We start from the raw sequence: 21,245 nt of genomic DNA, 5'->3' as shown, positions 1-21,245 counted from the left end.
CTGGGCAACGGATAAATAAATAATGGGCTACTAATAGACTTTGCCGGATATTAATAACTGAATTAATTAGGACCCACCGATCTCAGAGTGTTAATTAATCAGGTGTATAACAATGGGCAATGATGAGTGAAAAGGTGTGTGTTAACCCTTAGGTCAGAGCACAAGAGGGAGTGTTGCTTAAACCCCACAGGCCTTTGAATTAATTATTGCCAAGAAGACTGTGTGTGTGCGTTACTTTCCAATACATTTATTTTCACTCACTCTCCAAAAATCTTCTCACTTCCCTACAACAGCAACACTGGAAGAGTGAAAGGTTCGTAGACTGACTGGAGAGGGAGCTTTACTCTGCATCTAACCTGTGCTGTGCCTGACTTGGGAGTCGTAGATGCATTTAAGGGGAAGCTAGATAAGCACATGGGGGAGAAAGGAACAGAAGGTTGTGCTGATAGGGTTAGATGAAGTAGGGTGGGAGGAGGCTCGTGTGGAGCATAAACACCAGCCTGGGCCAGTTGGACCCAATAGCCTGTTTCTGTGCTGTAAATTCTGCGTAATTCTACCTAAAAAAAATTAGATTGTTCCCTTTTGGTTAAATTGTGGTCATTATTTAATCCCCAACATGTATGATTTCTAAACTGGCATGGCGGCAATCTCTTTACTAATGATATAATAGCAAAATACTGCGGATGCTAGAGTTGATTGTGAATGTGTCTAATCAGCCTGAATTGATAGCTTTGTGTAAAAGTGCTTCACAAGTTAGGCCACAGTTCAGAGTCTGGGGTCATAGGCCAAACCAGGTAAGGACGGCAGGTTTCATGAACCAGTTGGATTTTTACAATGGCTTTATGGTCACTTTTTACTGATACCAGCTTTTTATTTCCAGATATTTGAAACTGAATTAAAATTCTCAAACTGGCACGGTGGGATTGGAACTCCCATTCTCTGGATTAGTAATACCAGTAATATAACCATTACGCCACCTTATCCTTCTGGCAGCTGAAGATGGAGGAATACGCTACAGTTTTGCTTGGTTGCCTTTTGGAATCGAGAGAGTTTTTAAAACCGAACTTTCCTTCAGGGGATAAAGTGGGTTACGTAGAGTCTTCTGATCGATAGTCTGTGGAAGGAGCAGGCTAGATGGGCTAAGTAGCCTTTGCCTTGGTCCACGCATTTGCATATTAAGTACGCTGTCAGCCAATGTCAATCATCCCTTCCCCCCCAGTTGTTAACAGTTTGGCCTCAACATGTTTTAGTCATTCAATTTACTCTCAAATCATTTCTAAGGGAGTCAGTGCCAGTAAAGTACTCACTCTACGTGAAGTGCGAGTGGAAATTATTTCCTCTCAGATTGATACAGCAATGATAATCTCCCCCTTCCCTTGAAGTCGTAGAGGAAATCTTTACAGCCTAATGCACTTTTCTTTTTAAAATGCTGTACAAAGTTTTTGTTGTTTTATATATATCGGGAGCTGAAATTTAAGTGCATGTTTGCTCTGAAACCGCTCCTGCTCTGAACTAATCGCTTTCTCTTTCTTCTTTACATGTATATGTTTTTTTTAATTGCGCCGCAGACTTCTGCTACAGGCCGGAATAGATATCAACCGCCAGACAAAGGCTGGAACAGCTCTGCACGAAGCTGCCCTGTGTGGGAAGACTGAAGTGGTCCGTTTGCTCCTGGAAGTAAGGGTCCTTGTGAGAGAAACACTTTGGGCCCAGATTTTGCTGGAGTGGGGCATCTCTCAGAGTTAGTTAGACATGTTCGCGCACGTGTAGGGTTTAACATTTGTTTTGCCCACAACGTTGCTACAAAGTGCGAGCTGATCACAGCGCGGCGAGGGCAATGGGGCATCTGGGACCTTGGTGTGAAGAACAGGTCAAACAGTCTATCTCCTTCACCAATTGAGATTTAAGGATTGAGAAATAAACAAAGGAAGGACAGAGAAGGAGGGTGAATTAGAGTTTGTGAATTCAATGTTAACTCAGGTGCAAAAAGAGAAATAAAGAGGGAGGAAAATTGGATTAAGAGAGAGAGAGAGAGAGAGAGAGGAAAAAAGACAGAAAGGAAAAGTAAGAAAAAAATGTCATGTAAAATTTGACATTTAAAAAAAATCTCCAACAACAATTCACAACCTGAAGGAATGAGACACCATACTTCACAGATGCTGGTGGAGCTGCTGTGTATTTTCCATTGTAAAACCATTACTGACTGTTCAATTATATACTATTAAAACAGCCCATCAGCACAGTACTCCCGTGAAATGTGGACAATTTCTAGATGTGGGGAAAAATAGCGCGGTATTTTGGCGAAAATGTGTTAATTTTTTACAGTATATTTATTCACGAGCAGTTTAGTAATATTGTCAAACCGATCTTAGCAAAATACGTGCAAGAATTTCCCTGTCTCAGTGAGTGCATGCACTGCCTGATGACCACAGACCAAGGTTCAATTATTGGCCGGCTGATCTCAGGTGAGGCTCCATGGGGGCTCTATAACTGGCCTCAGCGTTCTTGAGGTGGGCAGGGGGAATTCAATAGGGCTCCTACTCTTGAGTGACCTCTGCTGGATTGAGCCCAACTGTGATGCCTCTATAGTTAAATAGCCCAACAACACGTCTTGTTTAAAGATTTGAATTACCACAAGTTCGCTCAACAGTGGGTGAAATGATGCATTCAAATTCTTTTGCAGACTGTCTCTTTAACTTGTTTTGTAAGTACTTACACGGGAGAAAAAGGGGTTTTTATTTCTCATTTAAATTTGAAAAAGGTGAATTGGCATTGTGTGATATTAGTAACCAACAAACTAACTTTTCAGTGTAAAATTTCTCTCTTTGCTAATTAACATGGGAGTTAACCTACTTCTGTTAACCGGGCTAATCCCTTCGTTAAAAAGCAGAATGGGGACTTTTGTTCAAATACGCTGCAAATATTGCACAGCATGATCCAAACCCATAAGCTGGGGTAGTTCCTGACTTTGTGCGATAGTGTAAAACAGGTGATAGCGAGTTGGCAGCCCGTTTTACACTATCGCCCAAAGTCAGGATCTACCCCAAACATTTTACAACCATAGTGAGTTGAAATCAAAATGGGACTGCCTCCGAAATATCTTTTTTCTCTTTCAAACATAGCCTCTAGTCAGTACTTATCAATGTAAATTGTGAAATGATCCCAATTTCAAACTTAAATGAATCTAAGAAATCTCTGTAGTTTTTAATCATTTGACTCACGATTGGGAGACTTGAACATTGTCATTTGTACACAGAAGGGCCTTAGCAATAATTATACATTTTACGTGCTTAAAGTTGCTCGATTTAATTGTGTTGCAGAGCGGAATTAATGCACATATCAAGAACACTTACAATCAGACTGCCCTGGACATTGTTCACCAATTCACAGCAACGCAGGCAAGCAAAGAAATCAAACAGATGCTCAGAGGTAAGTCTGTAAACATAAAGGTGTTTTAGACTGTCCGCATGGTGGACTATGTAGCCTACAATAAAGAAAGAACTTGCATTTATATATCGCCTTTCACAACCCCAGGACACAAAGCACTTCACAGCCAACGAAGTACTTTTGAAGTGTAGTCACTGTTGTAATATAGGAAACGCGGCAGCCAAATTGCGCACAGCAAGATCCCGCAACCAGCAATGAGATAACGACCAGATAATCTGTTTTTGTGGCATTGGTTGAGTAATAAATATTGGCCAGGACACCGGGGATAACTCCCCTGCTCTTCTTAGAATTACTGCCGTGGGATCTTTTACATCCACTCGAGAGGGCAGACGGGGCCTCGGTTTAGCGTCTCATCCGAAAGATGGCACCTCCGACAGTGCAGCACTCCCTCAGCCTAGTTTATGTGCTCAAACCCAACCGCCCCACCCCCGCACTCCCACCATTGGATGCTTGACACGTCAATCTCGCGACGCCCCGCCTTCCTGCACCAATTGGAATGCGAACAGACTCTTCATTACTCGACTGCAAGGTTCTTGATGGTCAGTTAAACAACCGCTTTTCCCGCTGCCAATATTTTTATCACTAATAAACAAAAGCATTCAAAGAAAATGAAAAAAACAGGCAATTTGTTGAATGCCCTGAATGATTTTTCTCCAGGGTTTGCTGGCAGCAGCGTCCTGGAGAATAATCTTTAATTACTGGAGACTCCAGGGCAATCCTGGAGGGTTGGCAACTGTACTCGGACATATAATGGGCGGCAGGGGCGATACCGCCTGTTTTGTGTCCCCCACCCAAGTCATATTTCACCCCCACATTGCTTTAGGGGGATGTGTTATGTCTGGGGGAGGAGGAGGGAGAGGGGAGAAGGGAGGGGACGTCCTTTCCTGCTGCACTCTAGCACATCACCTGACAGCGCAACGTCTTCACCGGTCCCCAGCCGCCATCCCCACAGATAATGGTTCCTCTTTGTGTCTCTTCAGACGCCTCAGCTGCCCTGCAGGTCAGGGCTGTGAAGGACTACTGTAACAATTATGACCTGACCAGCCTTAATGTGAAAACGGGAGACGTTATTACAGTAAGTACGATATTTTAATAAACTTCCATATCCTATGATTTTATTGGACTCGATCGTTCTGATTAACGCGTTTGAATTTACATGTCAGATTAACCCAATAAAATAGGTAATACATTAAGTATCTTCAAATAAATTTTGGAACAGTATGGCTATTCAATAAACAATATTGATTATCGTGATATTGTGGAATGCAACACTTTTTTCAAACTTTTTTTATGTTGACCAAATAAAGAGTCTTTTGTGCATTTGCTGTTTGTCTTTTGAAGAGGATGATGATCACCTTTTACAATGGTGAGGTTGTGCTTATTGCAATATACCATTACTTTAGCCTATAAAGGTACATGGAAAGCCTTTTGGTGCTATGGGCTACCTGTGTTAGCAAATTCCCCTGACCAGGGTAGGCAGTCCCTCTTTAGCCTTTCACCTCTCTCTCTCCTTCTCCCAACCTTTCTTGCCTCTCCCCATTTTACTGATACTGTAGACACTCAGAGCTTTCCTCACACACACACCGTCCTACGCACGCTTTCCCCTTTCTTACATCTCCAAGGTGTTGAAATCGAAGCTCGTCACACAAACATCATTGTTTCTCAGAACCTCCAAACCAGGCCAATTAAGGGGAAGCCGGTTACAGAGAATGTCAGCGTATGACGTTTCATCTGTCAAAAAATGTTGACAGATGAATTGTCATCGTTTAACAGCTCTGTGAAGCTGTCAACATCTCTGTAGTTTGATGAGTTCTTGTATTCAAGACCTCATCAAACCTCTTTCTTTAGCAGAAATTAGATGGTTGTTGCATTGGAGAATGTAGCAGCCATCTGTCATCTCTGCCGTGGAGATGCGAGACTCTCCGCATCCCCAACGATTGAAGCCTGCAGGAAGAAACAAAGGTAAGTAAACTTTTTCTAACACTTTCCACTTACCTCACATACTCACCTCTTCACACTTGCACCCATCATTTACCTTCACAGCGCACTTTTGCACCCCTCCGACCCCCGCAGACCCACTGCTCGCCTCGGTGACCCTGTCGGGGTTCGCAGCCTTCGGGAAGCCTGCACTTGTGTGGGCAAAATGGGAATAATCCTATTTTCTGCCTGTTAACTACCTGTTAACAGGCAGTTAAGTGGCTGTAATCCCTTCCCGCCTCCAAGGAGACGGGAGCCGGCGCGGGACGGCTACCCGCCTCCTGGGAAGATGGCACGGAGGCGGGTTGGGGGCGGGATGGGCACCCGCCCCCAGATTCTGCCATTTTCCCGGCAGTCCCGCCTCCAAACCCGCCTCCCCCGGGCTGTCAAAATCCAGCCCTATGTGTGGAGATGGTGAGTGGCACAGGGAAATGTAAGGGAGTGTCAAAATTGAGATTAGTCCTAGGAGAAGGAGACAGACCATACCTTGGGGCTAAATATGTAACAACATGTCACAACCTGAGGACTGTTTAAAAGTAAGACTGTTTAAAATTAATATTGAACGTACCAAATGAAGTAGAAAGACTGTTTAAAATTAATATTGTTTAAAAGTAATATTGTATATACCCAACAAATGTCAAATCGATTGACACTTACAGAATGTTGGAAAACTGTACCTTTTTGCTATGTAAGCTTTGGCAATATGGTTCTCTGTAAACTTTCATGCCAATAAAGCATTTGAACTGAACTGAACTGAACTGTGAATACAGTAAATACCATCAACAATCAATGTAACTCATGCTTCCACAGTGGCTGAAGAACATTGTTTCTGACAGGACAGTTTGTTATTTAGAAACTTTGAAGGGGATTAAGTTCTGATTAGCAAATAAGCTAATGTTTGTTTACCAATGATGACTGAAGTAACTAAAATGAGGCCCTTTTTGGACAGTCCCCAGCAATACACCAGGAATGCAGCAGGTGGCGCTGCACACACAGCCATCACCAGCAACAATATTCTCGAGGTATTAACCAGTTCCCAATCAAGTGGCCTCAGCAACCACCACATCAAGTAGAAGAGGAAATGTCCTTCATGAGGATCGTCAGAAGGGTTTTCCTAACGGTTATTGTAGTAAACGGGAGCGGTAGCGTAGTGGTAATGTCACTGGGCTAGTAATCCAGAGGCCACGACTTATGATCCAGAGACGTAAGTTCAAATCCCACCACGGCAGCTGAGGAATTTAAATTCAGTTAATTCAATAAATCTGGAATAAAAAGCGGTAGCCATGAAACTACTGGATTGTCGTAAAAAACGATCTGTTTCACTAATGTCCTTTAGGGAAGGAAACCTGCCGTCCTTACCTGGTCTGGCCTATATGTGACTCCAGACCCACAGCAATGTGTTTGACTCTTAACTGCCCTCTGAAATGGCCTAGCAAGTCACTCAGTTATAACAAACCGCTATGAAACAAAATAATAAGAATTAAACTGAATGGCCCACCCGGCTTTGACCTTGGCACTAGCAACAGACACGACAACGACACACCCAGCTCAGACATTCTCACCAACACCTGGGGACTTGTGCCAAAATTGGGAGAGCTGTCCCAGAGACTAGTCAAGCAACAGCCTGACATAGTCATATTCACAGAATCATACCTTTCAGCCAATGTCCCGAACTCCTCCATCACCATCCCTGGGTATGTCCTGTCCCACCGGCAGGACAGACCCACCAGGGGTGGCGGCACTGTGGTATACAGTCGGGAGGGAGTGGCCCTAGGAGCCCTCAACATTGACTCCGGACCCTATGAAGTCTCATGGCTTCAGGTCAAGCATGGGCAAGGAAACCTCCTGCTGATTACCATCTACCACCCTCCCTCAGCTGATGAATCAGTACTCCTCCATGTTGAACACCACTTGGAAGAAGCACTGAGAGTAGCAAGGGCACAGAATGTACTCTGGGTGGGGGACTTCAATGTCCATCACCAAGAGTGGCTCGGTAGCACCACGACTGACCGAGCTGGCCGAGTCCTGAAGGACATAACTGTGCAAGCCTGGGCCTGTGGCAGGTGGTGAGTGAACCAACAAGAAGGAAAAACCTACTTGACCTCGTCCTCACCAATCTACCTGTCACAGATGCATCTGTCCATGGTAGCAGTGACCACCGCACAGTCATTGCGGAGACGAAGTCCCGTCTTCACACTGAAAACACTCTCCATCGTGTTGTGTGGCATGACTACTGTGCTAAATGGGATAGATTCAGAACAGATCGAGCAGCTCAAAACTGGGCCATCCATGAGGTGCTGTAGGCCATCAGCAGCAGCAGAATTGTATTCCACCACAATCTGTAACCTCATGGCCTGGCATAGCCCTCACTCTACCATTACCATCAAGCCAGGGGACCAACCCTGGTTCAATAAGGAGTGTAGAAGAGCATGCCAGGAGCAGCACCAGGCGTACCTAAAAATGAGGTGCCAACCTGGGGAAGCTGCAACACAGGACTACATGCACGCTAAAAAGCAGAAGCAGCATGCTATAGACAGGGCTAAGAGATCCCACAATCAACAGATCAAATCAAAGCTCTGCAGTCCTGCCACATCCAGTCGTGAATGGTGGTGGACCATTAAACAACTAACGGGAGGAGGAGGCTCCAAGAATATCCCCATCCTCAATGATGGTGGAGCCCAGCACGTGAGTGCAGAAGACAAGGCTGAAGCATTTGCAGCCATCTTCAGCCAGAAGTGCCAAGTGGATAATCCATATCGGCCTACTCCCGAGGTCCCACCATCACAGAAGCCGTTCTTCAGCCAATTCGATTCACTCCATGTGATGTCAAGAAACGGCTGAGCGCACTGGATACAGCAAAGGCTATGGGCCCCGACAACATCCCGGCTATCGTGCTGAAGACTTGTGCTCCAGAACTAGCCGTGCCTCTAGCCAAGCTGTTCCAGTACAGCTACAACACTGGCATCTATCCGACAATGTGGAAAACTGCCCAGATATGTCCTGTCCACAAAAAGCTGGACAAATCCAACCCGACCAATTACTGCCCCATCAGTCTACTCTCAATCATCAGCAAAGTGATGGAAGGTGTCATCGACAGTGTTATCAAGCGACACTTACTCACCAATAACCTGCTCACTGATGCCCAGTTTGGGTTCCGCCAAGACCACGCGGCTCCCGACCTCATTACAGCCTTGGTCCAAACATGGACAAAGGAGCTGAATTCCAGAGGTGAGGTGAGAGTGACTGCCCTTGACATCAAGGCAGCATTTGACCGAGTGTGGCATCAAGGAGCCCTAGTAAAACTGAAGTCAATGGGAATCAGGGGGAAAATGCTCCACTGGCTGGAGTCATACCTAGCACAAAGGAAGATGGTTGTGGTGGTTGAAGGTCAATCATCACAGCCCCAGGAAATCACTGCAGGAGTTCCCCAGAGCAGTGTCCTAGGCCCAAGCATCTTCAGCTGCTTCATCAATGACCTTCCCTCCAACATAACGTCAGAAATGGGGATGTTCAGCGCCATTCACAACTCCTCAGATAATGAAGCAGTCCACGCCCGCGTGCAACAAGACCTGAACGACATTCAGGCTTGGACTGATAAGTGGCAGGTAACATTTGCGCCACAGAAGTGCCAGGCAATATCTCCAACAAGCGAGAGTCTAACCACCTCCCCTTGACATTCAATGGCATTACCATCGCCGAATCCCCCACTATCAACATCCTGGGGGTCACCATTAACCAGAAACTTAACTGGACCACCCACATAAATACTGTGGCAACAAGAGCAGGTCAGAGGCTAGGTATTCTAGTGTCTCAGTGTCTCACCTCCTGACTCCCCAAAGCCTTTCCACCATCTACAAGGTACAAGTAAGGAGTGTGATGGAATACTCTCCACTTGCCTGGATGAGTGCAGCTCCAACAACACTCAAGAAGCTCGACACCATCCAGGACAGAGCAGTCCGCTTGATTGGCAGCCCAACCACCACCTTAAACATTCACTCCCTCCACCACCGGCGTACCGTGGCTACAGTGTGTACCATCTACAAGATGCACTGCAGCAACTCGCCAAGGCTTCTTCGGCAGCACCTCCCAAGGGCAGCAGGCGCATGGGAACACCACCACCTCCATGTTCCCCTCCAAGTCACACACCATCCTGACTTAGAAGTATATCGCCGATCCTTCATCGTCGCTGGGTCAACATCCTGGAACTCCCTACCTAACAGCGTCGTGGGAGTACCATCACCGCACGGACTGCAGCGGTTTAGGAAGATGGCTCACCACCACCTTCTCAAGGGCAGCTAGGGATGGGCAATAAATGCTGGCATTGCCAGCGACTCCCTGATCCCATAAAAAAACGAATAAAAAAATAAAGTTACCATTGGAAATTCACTAAGCCACTGATAAATTAATTAGAATGCCCAATTTTAATTCCCGGAGCCAGGCAGAAACCGGGTGGGGCGGTTAAAATAAGGTGACTCACTTACTCCCTCACTTTTCCCGCTGTGTCCTGATTTGAACCTGCACTTTCTATCTCACCTCTTCTCTTTTCTTCCATTTTCTCACGTCAGATGTTTTGTCTTGGTTTTAGCATCATCTGCGTTTATCATTTTCAACTCTTTCCAAAAACCAAATCTTGTGACGAGCGGGACAACATGGGGGAACAGATGTTCCTGCAGGGCAAAGCGACACATGCAATAGAGAGGGCAGCACAATTTCAGCCAGTGGTTCCTATGGGCCTCTCAGATTTACAGGCTGCATGTCCTGAACTGAGAGAAGGCCTCAGGCCCATTATTTGTTTAACGCACTGATTATTCCATCAAACACAGCCCGCCGGCATTCGCTCAAGAGGACAAAAGTCATCCAAATTTCTTCCGAAGATGTTTACATTTGTATTTTCTTTGATTTCCCTGAATCAGGTTCTAGAGCAGCATCCTGATGGGAGGTGGAAAGGCTGTATCCATGACAACAGAACTGGCAACGACAGAGTGGGCTACTTCCCATCATCTATTGCGGAGGTGATTAACAAGCGATCAGGTAAAATGCAGTTATGCCTCTTCATCTTTGTCATAGGAACCCTGAATAAATGCGCTTCAAGATGCCAAACAAAAATATATCAAGATACTGAGTCTTTTTTGTAATGAATTGTTTTTAATATTGATCGCCATTGTACCTGTTAAAGATTGAGGGAAACTGATGCATATTAATATTCATTATTTGATCATATCCAAAATGAGGAATTAAGCAGCAAATAACACTTCCAAATGTATAATTTGGTAACTATTCCTTTTGTAAAATTGAAAATAATTTTTTCTTACTAATTTTTTATTTTTAATTATTTTAAACTGAGCCCTCTTTTATATTTGCCAGGTTAATTAAATCACATAAAAATATATATATAACTACGCAATTGGTTCATAAAGTACATAGGTTTGCTACTGCAACTTCACATAGCAGGAAATATCTGTTGGAAGTTCAGCAAGTACCTTTTGTTTATCTTTAAAAGTCAGTTCAAGGCTGGAGTTTGCAGTATTTGTGTAAATGGTGATTGAGGTTGGAGTGTGTGTGTAAATAAGAACATAAGAACATAAGAAATAGGAGCAGGAGTAGGCCATTCGGCCCCTTGAGCCTGCTCCGCCATTCAATAAGATCATGGCTGATCTGATCTTGGCCTCAACTCCAATTCCCTGTCTGTTCCCCATAACCCTTGACACCCCTGTAGCTAAAATACCTGTCTATCTCCGCCTTGAATATATTCACTGACTCCGCCTCCACAGCTCTCTGGGGTAAAGAATTCCAAAGATTCACCAAAGAAATTCCTCCTCATCTCCGTCTTAAATGGGCGACCCCTTATTCTGAAACTATGCCCCCTAGTTCTAGATTCCCCCACGAGGGGAAACATCCTCCCTGCATCTACCCTGTCAAGCACCCTGTTTCAATAAGATCACCTCTCATTCTTCTAAACTCCAATGAGTATAGGCCCAACCTGTTCAATCTTTCCTCATAAGACAACCCCTTCATCTCCGGAATCAAATGGTGATTGAGGTTGGAGTGTTTGTGTAAATAATGATTGAGGTTGGAGTGTTTGTGTAAATAGTGACTGAGGTTGGAGTGTTGGTGTAAATAGTGATTGAGGTTGGAGTGTTTGTGTAAATAATGATTGAGGTTGGAGTGTTTGTGTAAATAGTGATTGCGGTTGGAGTGTTTGTGTAAATAGTGACTGAGGTTGGAGTGTTGGTGTAAATAGTGATTGAGGTTGGAGTGTTTGTGTAAATGGTGATTGAGTTTGGAGTGTTGGTGTAAATGTTGATTCAGTTTGGAATGTTTGTGTAAATAGTGATTGAGGTTGGAGTGTTTGTGTAAATAGTGATTGAGGTTGGAGTGTTTGTGTAAATAGTGATTGAGGTTGGAGTGTTTGTGTAAGTAGTGATTGAGGTTGGAGTGTTTGTGTAAATAGTGATTGAGTTTGGAGTGTTTGTGTAAATAGTGATTGAGTTTGGAGTGTTGGTGTAAATAGTGATTGAGGTTGGAGTGTTGTAAATAGTGACTGAGGTTGGAGTGTTGGTGTAAATAGTGATTGAGTTTGGAGTGTTTGTGTAAATAGTGACTGAGGTTGGAGTATTGGTGTAAATAGTGATTGAGGTTGGAGTGTTGCTGTAAATAGTGATTGAGTTTGGTGTAAATAGTGATTGAGTTTGGAGTGTTTGTGTAAATAGTGATTGAGTTTGGAGTGTTTGTGTAAATAATGATTGAGGTTGGAGTGTTGGTGTAAATAGTGATTGAGGTTGGAGTGTTGCTGTAAATAGTGATTGAGGTTGGAGTCTTTGTGTAAATAGTGATTCAGGTTGGAGTGTTTGTGTAAATAGTGATTGAGTTTGGAGTGTTGGTGTAAATAGTGATTGAGTTTGGAGTGTTTGTGTAATTAGTGATTGAGGTTGGAGTGTTGGTGTAAATAGTGATTGAGGTTGGAGTGTTTGTGTAAATAGTGATTGAGGTTGGAGTGTTGGTGTAAATAGTGATTGAGGTTGGAGTGTTGGTGTAAATAGTGATTGAGGTTGGAGTGTTGGTGTAAATAGTGATTGAGGTTGGAGTGTTTGTGTAAATAGTGATTGAGGTTGGAGTGTTTGTGTAAATAGTGATTGAGGTTGGAGTCTTTGTGTAAATAGTGATTGAGGTTGGAGTGTTTGTGTAAATAGTGATTGAGGTTGGAGTGTTTGTGTAAATAGTGATTGAGGTTGGAGTCTTTGTGTAAATAGTGATTCAGGTTGGAGTGTTTGTGTAAATAGTGATTGAGGTTGGAGTGTTGGTGTAAATAGTGATTGAGTTTGGAGTGTTTGTGTAAATAATGATTGAGGTTGGAGTGTTGGTGTAAATGGGGACTGGGGTTGGAGTGTTGGTGTTAATAGTGATTGAGGTTGGAGTGTTGGTGTAAATAGTGATTGAGGTTAGAGTGTTTGTGTAAATAGTGATTGAGTTTGGAGTGTTTGTGTAAATAGTGATTGAGGTTGGAGTGTTGGTGTAAATAGTGTTTGAGTTTGGAGTGTTTGTGTAAATAGTGATTGAGGTTGGAGTGTTTGTATAAATAGTGATTGAGTTTGGAGTGTTGGTGTAAATAGTGATTGAGTTTGGAGTGTTTGTGTAAATAGTGATTGAGGTTGGAGTGTTGCTGTAAGTAGTGATTGAGGTTGGAGTGTTGGTGTAAATAGTGAGTGAGGTTGGAGTGCTGGTGTAAATAGTGATTGAGGTTGGAGTGTTGGTGGAAATAGTGATTGAGGTTGGAGTGTTGGTGAAAATAGTGATTGAGTTTGGAGTGTTTGTGTAAATAGTGATTGAGGCTGGAGTGTTTGTGTAAATAGTGATTGAGGTTGGAGTGTTTGTGTAAATAGTGATTTAGGTTGGAGTGTTTGTGTAAATAGTGATTGAGGTTGGAGTGTTTGTGTAAATAGTGATTGAGTTTGCAGTGTTTGTGTAAATAGTGATTGAGTTTGGAGTGTTTGTGTAAATAGTGATTGAGGTTGGAGTGTTGTTGTAAATAGTGACTGAGGTTGGAGTGTTGGTGTAAATAGTGATTGAGTTTGGAGTGTTTGTGTAAATAGTGATTGAGTTTGGAGTGTTTGTGTAAATAGTGACTGAGGTTGGATTGTTTGTGTAAATAGTGATTGAGGTTGGATTGTTTGTGTAAATAGTGATTGAGGTTGGACTGTTTGTGTAAATAGTGATTGAGGTTGGAGTGTTTGTGTAAATAGTGATGAGTTTGGAGTGTTTGTGTAAATAGTGATTGAGTTTGGAGTGTTTGTGTAAATGTTGAATGAGTTTGGAGTGTTTGTGTAAATAGTGATTGAGGTTGGAGTGTTTGTGTAAATAGTGATTGAGGTTGGAGTGTTTGTGTAAATAGTGTTTGAGGTTGGAATGTTTGTGTAGTGATTGAGTTTGGAGTGTTGCTGTAAATAGTGATTGAGTTTGGAGTGTTTGTGTAAATAGTGATTGAGGTTGGAGTGTTGGTTTAAATAGTGATTGAGGTTGGAGTGTTGGTGTAAATAGTGATTGAGTTTGGAGTGTTTGTGTAAATAGTGATTGAGGTTGGAGTGTTTGTGTAAATAATGATTGAGGTTGGAGTATTTGTGTAAATAGTGATTGAGGTTGGAGTGTTTGTGTAAATAGTGATTCAGGTTGGAGTGTTTGTGTAAATAGTGATTGAGGTTGGAGTGTTTGTGTAAATAGTGATTGAGTTTGGAGTGTTTGTGTAAATAGTGATTGAGGTTGGAGTGTTGGTGTAAATAGTGACTGAGGTTGGAGTGTTGGTGTCGATAGTGATTGAGGTTATAGTGTTTGTGTAAATAGTGAATGAGTTTGGAGTCTTTGTGTAAATAGTGACTGAGGTTGGAGTGTTGGTGTAAATAGTGATTGAGGTTGGAGTGTTGGTGTAAATAGTGATTGAGGTTGGAGTGTTGGTGTAAATAGTGATTGAGTTTGGAGTGTTTGTGTAAATAGTGACTGAGGTTGGAGTGTTGTCTAAATTGTGATTGAGGTTGGAGTGTTTGTGTAAATGGTGATTGAGTTTGGAATGTTTGTGTAAATAGTGATTGCGGTTGGAGTGTTTGTGTAAATAGTGATTGAGGTTGGAGTGTTTGTGTAAATAGTGATTGAGGTTGGAGTGTTGGTGCAAATAGTGATTGAGTTTGGAGTGTTTGTGTAAATAGTGATTGAGGTTGGAGTGTCTGTATAAATGGTCTGGGCAGTGAGATTAGAGAGACAGTTGTGTTTCTTTAATTTTCTCCTCTGCAGTTTCTGATTCTGAGTTGAATGAAACGTGTAATTTAATTGTGAATGTTAGGTCTGCATCTGCCATTGTAAATACTAAATAATTCCAGCTTTAAGAAGCACGAATAAAATTAAAAGTAGCCATCTTGTGTATATCACATGACTTTTGAAATATACTTCCTGCAACAAGATAATAAGTGCGTGAAATGTCAGCCGTACCCTCTCTAGTCCAGTCAGAGAGTCAAGCTGGAAGATCAGCCATCAGCAGTTGGCCTGCAGTGCTGCAGACCTGCCTGGTTCAGGTATTGATTACTAGTGAGAGAGGAATAGAGGGTTATGCTGATAGGGTGAGATGAAGTTGGGTGGGAGGAGGCTCGAGTGGAGCATAAACACCGGCATAGACCAGTTGGGCCGAAAGGCCTGTTTCCGTGCCGTACATTCTGTGTAAGGGGAAAGGTCCCACTAGTTTATCTTTACCAATTAAACTCAGTTCTGATCTCCCATTGCCAGACAACTCTTGTTAGGAAATCAGCAGGTATTGGAAACATCCTGCCAAGTGGCAGCAGAACACCTCCGAAGTTCTTATTAAAAATAGAATCAGGGGATGATATTGCTTATTGTGCTGTGTGGCTATCAGTGAACCTGTAGTGGGTATCTCAGTGAGCATCAACAAGAGAGAGGCAGTATCAACATTAATAACAGGAGCACAGCGGGGAGAAGTTTCCTGAAACAGTAACTGTGTTTGTAAGGTATGGGTTTACAGTTTTGATGCAATGAGGAGATCTTTGGACAATGTATCAAGAGATGGAATCAGGGACATGCTGCAGCTTATGAGATCCTAATATTCAAGGTATTGGGAAAGATAAAGACCAAGCCTTGGAACAAAAGCTGGGGTTGAGAATTCTAGACTGTGAGGGAAGACCGATGTAGTCTGAGACCTCACAGTATCAAGAGACCAGAAACAAACCAATTGGTTTTATATTAAATATCCGGGAGTGGGAGAGTGCCTCTGAAATGGAGGCTGAAGATCTCCCTGCACCATTCTTCCCATTTCTCATTCTTGGTGGCGTCGCGCTCCTGAATAAAAGCGAGCCACTCCGTGTTGAAGAGCTGGAGTCCGAGCTTCAAACACTGAGACACATCAGGGAGGGGGAGAGTTACCTGGACTCTGTGTATCAGGAGGTAGTCACACCAATTAGACTAATTAATTCAAATGTAGTCCGTGGCCAGGGTCAGGATGGTGTGACTAGAAGTGAGGCAGGTACGGGGATCCAGGAGGTAGTGTTGGAGGAGCCGCAGCCCTTGCTCTTGTCCAACAGGTTTGAGGTTCTTACTCCCTGTGAGGATGGGAACGGGGACTGCGGGGAGGATGAGCAACCCGGCCACAGCACCGTGGAGCGGGGGGCCATTCAAGTGGGGGGAGTTAAAAGAAATGTTGTAGTGGTAGGGGATAGTATCGTTAGGGGGATAGATAGAGTTCTTTGCAGCCGAGAGCGAGAGTCCCGAAGGCTGTGTTGCCTGCCCGGTGCCAGGGTTAAGGACATCTCCTCTGGGCTGGAGAGAAACTTGGAGGGGGAGGATCCAGTTGTCGTGGTCCATGTTGGTACCAACGACATAGATAGGACAAGGAAGGAGGTTCTGCTGAGGGAGTTTGAGCAGCTAGGGGTCAAATTAAAAAGCAGAACCACAAGGGTAATAGTCTCTGGATTACTACCTGAGCCATGTGCAAATTTGGCTAGGGTAAATAAAATTAGAGAGTTAAATACGTGGCTCAAAGCCTGGTGTGGGAGAAATGGGTTTTGCTTCCTGGGACACTGGCATCAGTACTGGGACAGGAGAGAGCTGTTCCGTTGGGACGGACTTCACTTGGCCAGTGCTGGGACTAGAGTCCTGGCGAATCGAATAACTAGGGCTATAGAGAGGGCTTTAAACTAATTAGTGGGGGGGAGGTTTTAAGAGAGCGAAAAATAAAAATGACAGCGGAGAAGGCAATAGAACAAGGTAGCAGTGGGGGAATTAAAAACCAGAGCGTGTCAGGAAGGGACAGAATGTATAATGATAAAGGTAAAGTAGTAAAAGGGGTAAAAGCAGGAATAAATTGTCAGAAAACATATTTGAAAGTTCTTTATCTGAATGCACGCAGCATTCGTAACAAAATTGACGAGTTGACAGTACAAATAACTACACATGGGTATGATCTGGTGGCCATTACGGAAACATGGCTGCAAGATAATCATGACTGGGAACTAAACATACAAGGGTATTTGACAATTAGGAAGGACAGACAGAAAGGAAAGGGAGGTGGGGTTGCTATGTTAATCAAGGATGGAATCACTGCAATAGTCAGAAATGATATTGGGTCAAAGGATCAGGTTAGTGAAATAGTTTGGGTGGAGATAAGGAATAAGAAGGGGAAAAAGTCACTAGTGGGCGTAGTCTATAAGCCTCCTAACAGTGGCAACTCTGTTGGTTGGAGTATAAATCAGGAAATAGTTGGGGCTTGTAATAAGGGAACAGCTATAATCATGGGGGATTTTAACTTTCATATTGACTGGACTAATCAAATTGGGCATGGCAGCCTTGAGGAAGAGTTCATAGAGTGTATTAGGGACAAGTTCCTTGAGTAGTATGTAACTGAACCAACCAGGGGGCAGGCAATCTTAGATCTGGTCCTGTGTAATGAAACAGGATTAATAAAAAATGTCCTAGTAAAGGATCCCCTTGGAATGAGTGACCATAATATGGTTGAATTCCAAATTCAGTTTGAGGGTGAGAGAGTTGGCTCTCAAACCAACATACTGAGCTTAAATAAAGGAGACTATGAAGGTATGAGAGTAGAATTGACTAAAGTGGACTGGGAAAACAGATTAAAGTGTAAGACGGTACAAGAGCAGTGGTCTACATTCAAGGAGATATTTCACATCTTTCAAGATAAATATATTCCACTGAGGAAAAAGGGGAGTAAAAGAAAAGACAGCCATCCGTGGCTTAGTAAAGTAATAAAGGATAGTATTCGACTGAAAACAAGGGCATATAAAGTAGCCAAATCTAGTGGGAGGATAGAAGATTGGGAAGCATTTAAAAGCCAGCAAACAATAACTAAAAGATTAATTAAGAAAGGGAAGATAGATTATGAAAGTAAACTAGCAAAAAATATAAAAACAGATAGCAAGAGTTTCTACAGCTATATAAAAAGAAAAAGGGTGGCTAAAGTGAACGTTGGTCCCTTAGAGGATGGGACCGGGAAACTAGTGGTGGGGAACATGGAGATGGCAAAGATGCTGAACAAATATTTTGTATCAGTCTTTACAGTAGAGGACACTAAAAATATCCCAACACTGGACAAACAGGGGGCAATGGGGGGGAGGAGCTAAAGATGATTAAAATCACTAAGGAGATGGTACTCAGTAAAATAATGGGACTTAAGGCGGATAAATCCCCCAGACCTGATGGCCTACATCCTAGGGTCTTGAGAGAAGTGGCGGTAGGGATTGTGGATGCATTGGTGATTATTTTCCAGAACTCCCTGGACTCAGGAAAGGTCCCGGCAGATTGGAAAACTGCTAATGTAACACCCTTATTTAAGAAGGGAAGTAGACAAAAAGCTGGAAACTATAGACCAGTTAGCCTAACATCTGTGGTTGGCAAAATGTTGGAGTCCATTATTAAGGAAACAGTAACAGAGCATTTGGATAAACATAATTCAATAGGACAGAGTCAGCATGGTTTTATGAAGGGGAAGTCATGTTTGACAAATTTGCTCGAATTCTTTGAGGATGTAACATACAGGGTGGATAAAGGGGAACCAGTGGATGTAGTGTATTTGGACTTCCAAAAGGCATTTGACAAGGTTCCACACAAAAGATTACTGATCAAGATAAGAAATCACGGGATTGGGGGTAATATACTGGCATGGGTGGAAGATTGGCTATCTAACAGAAAACAAAGAGTTGGGATACATGGTTCATTCTCGGGCTGGCAATCAGTAACTAGTGGTGTTCCGCAGGGGTCAGTGCTGGGACCCCAACTCTTTACAATCTATATTAACGATTTGGAGGAAGGGACCGAGTGCAACGTATCCAAGTTTGCCGACGATACAAAGATGGGAGGGAAAGCAATGAGTGAGGAGGACATAAAAAACCTGCAAAAGGACATAGACAGGCTAAGCGAGTGGGCAGAGATTTGGCAGATGCAATATAATGTTGGAAAGTGTGAGGTTATGCACTGTGGCAGAAAAAATCAAAGAGCAAGTTATTATCTAAATGGAGAGAAACTGCAAAGTGCTACAGTACAAAGGGATCTGGGGGTCCTGGTGCATGAAACACAAAAAGTTAGTATGCAGGTACAGCAGGTGATCAGGAAGGTCAATGGAATCTTGGCTTTTATTGCAAGGGGGATGGAGTATAAAAACAGGGAAGCCTTGCTGCAGTTATACAGGGTATTGGTGAGGCCACACCTAGAATACTGTGTGCAGTTTTGGTTTCCATATTTAAGAAAAGATATACTTGCTCTCGAGGCGGTTCAGAGAAGGTACACTCGGTTGATTCCGGAGATGAGGGGGTTGACGTATGAGGAAAGGTTGAGTAGGTTGGGACTCTACTCATTGGAGTTCAGAAGAATGAGAGGCGATCTTATCGAAACATATAAGATTGTGAAGGGGCTTGATTGGGTGGATGCGGGGAGGATGTTTCCACTGATGGGTGAGACTAGAACTAGGGGGCATAATCTAAGAATAAGGGGCTGCGCTTTCAAAACTGAGATGAGGAGAAACTTCTTCACTCAGAGGGTAGTAAATCTATGGAATTTGCTACCCCAGAGAGCTGTGGAAGCTGCAACATTAAATAAATTTAAAATGGAGATAGACAGTTTCCTAGCAGATAAGGGAATTAGAGGTTACGGGGCGAGGGCAGGGAAGTGGACGTGAGTCTAGATTCGGATCAGCCATGATCCTATTGAATGGCGGAGCAGGCCCGAGGGGCCGTATGGCCTACTCCTGCTCCTACTTCTTATGTTCTTATGTTCATTCATATGCAGGCAGAGTCTGATGGCAACACACAGGATTGACACAAATGTGGCTTTCCGATCCCGTTGAGTCTCTGGAAGTGATCAGTGTGATGGTGGCAGAATGGTGTGTCTGCCATGGACCAAGTAATATCACATACAAGAGCCTCCATGTCCCACCATCACGAACCCCTCACCCCATTCCCCAACCACCCAGACCAGTGAAAGCAGCAGAGAGTGTAGACACCCCACTTGCTGGAGATGAGAACCCACCATCCCTTGAGCAGACTACCAGGTATATAACATTTTAAACATTATTTTAACTTTAATAAAAAGCCACCCGCCTATTAGAGCATGGCTCTAGTGACAGATCTCCACTCGGAGATGCCATGATAAAGGAGACTCCTGTATTAGGATTCGGAATGACATGGGGAGGGGGGCGCGTAGTCTCTCGTACACACACATCAGTTTTTTCTTTTTTCACTCAGGCAGGAAACTTCGATTGGTTTGAAGATGTATTTGTGACTAAAACCGTACTGATCTGGTCAGGATAATTCAGGGTTGTTATACAGCTCGTCGTTCAGCCCTAAAAGGGGCTATCATTTCAGGGCTGTTTCTGTCTGAACTCTGACCTATTGACGGGTACTTTAAGCCAGTACCTAGCCAGGGCTTGCTCGTTAGATATACGCCAATCGAGTCACAGAGCTCAGTCAGGTGCCAATAGGGGCATGTAGTTCAGTATAACAACCAGCCTATCCGCATAACGTAAGCTTCACATTCCCACTGCCACACACTGCTCAGATTCATTTAACAGCTTTATGCCCCCAAATGATTTGGTACAAAGTGGTCATTCAATTAACTTAATGTGGTTAATGGTTTTATTGTTAAATATCTTTTTTTTTAATTCATTTTTGGGATGTGGCATCGCTGGCAAGGCCGGCATTTATTGCCCATCTTCTAGTTGCCCTACTGAATGGTTTGCTAGGCCACTTCAGAGGGCAGTTAAGAGTTGGTGTAGGATTGGAGTCACATATAGGCCAGACCAGGTAAGGATGGCAGGTTTCCTTCCTCAAAGAACATTAGTGAACCAGTTGGGTTTTTAGAACAATTTGACAGCTTCATGGCCATTTTTACTGATGCCAGCTTTTTAATTCCAGATTCCAATTCTCAAACTGCCCTGATGGGATTTAAACTCATTTTCATCTGAACGATTAGTTCAGGCCTCTGGATTACTAGTCCAGTAATATAACTACTACACTTCATAACTGTAATATCCATGTTTAAACATCTGCAAATTAACACATGACATTTGTAATCATTTATACTAGTCTAGGCCTAGTTATATACAGCTTCCCCGGTGGGTTCATTGGCAAAGGCAGCATGTAACATCGAACTGAGCTATGTAAACCAGAAGGTGCCAGGTTTGATTCTTCGCCTGTGCTGAGTTACTGATCTCACCAACATGGCAGTAGGGGTATTGCAATCAGCCATGGTGCTCTCCATCAGAAAGGGGGGAAATTAGCCAGTGACCTCTGCTGAAAGTGTGTGCGTGGGGAGACACAGGC

At 43.5% G+C, this 21,245-nt stretch overlaps 1 protein-coding gene across 5 annotated transcripts in view; it reads left to right on the top strand.

Moving 5' to 3' along the window:
- The window catches only part of caskin1 (CASK interacting protein 1), an 854,777-nt gene that overhangs the window by 740,503 nt on the left and 93,029 nt on the right, over nt 1-21,245 (top strand). For all 5 annotated transcript variants that reach the window (XM_086000518.1, XM_086000521.1, XM_086000520.1 and 2 more), the window contains exons 7-10: nt 1,569-1,677; nt 3,321-3,429; nt 4,428-4,522; nt 10,338-10,455. In XM_086000518.1, coding sequence (XP_085856644.1) covers nt 1,569-1,677; nt 3,321-3,429; nt 4,428-4,522; nt 10,338-10,455 — 431 coding nt within the window. The remainder of the gene's footprint in view (nt 1-1,568; nt 1,678-3,320; nt 3,430-4,427; nt 4,523-10,337; nt 10,456-21,245) is intronic.

The sequence above is a fragment of the Somniosus microcephalus genome, chromosome 11, assembly GCF_052327205.1.
Source record: "Somniosus microcephalus isolate GS21.2 chromosome 11, FLI_Smic_1.0, whole genome shotgun sequence".
Taxonomy (NCBI): domain Eukaryota; kingdom Metazoa; phylum Chordata; class Chondrichthyes; order Squaliformes; family Somniosidae; genus Somniosus; species Somniosus microcephalus.
Note: the sequence above shows the minus strand (reverse complement) of the source record. Positions and strands in the feature narration are given on the sequence as shown.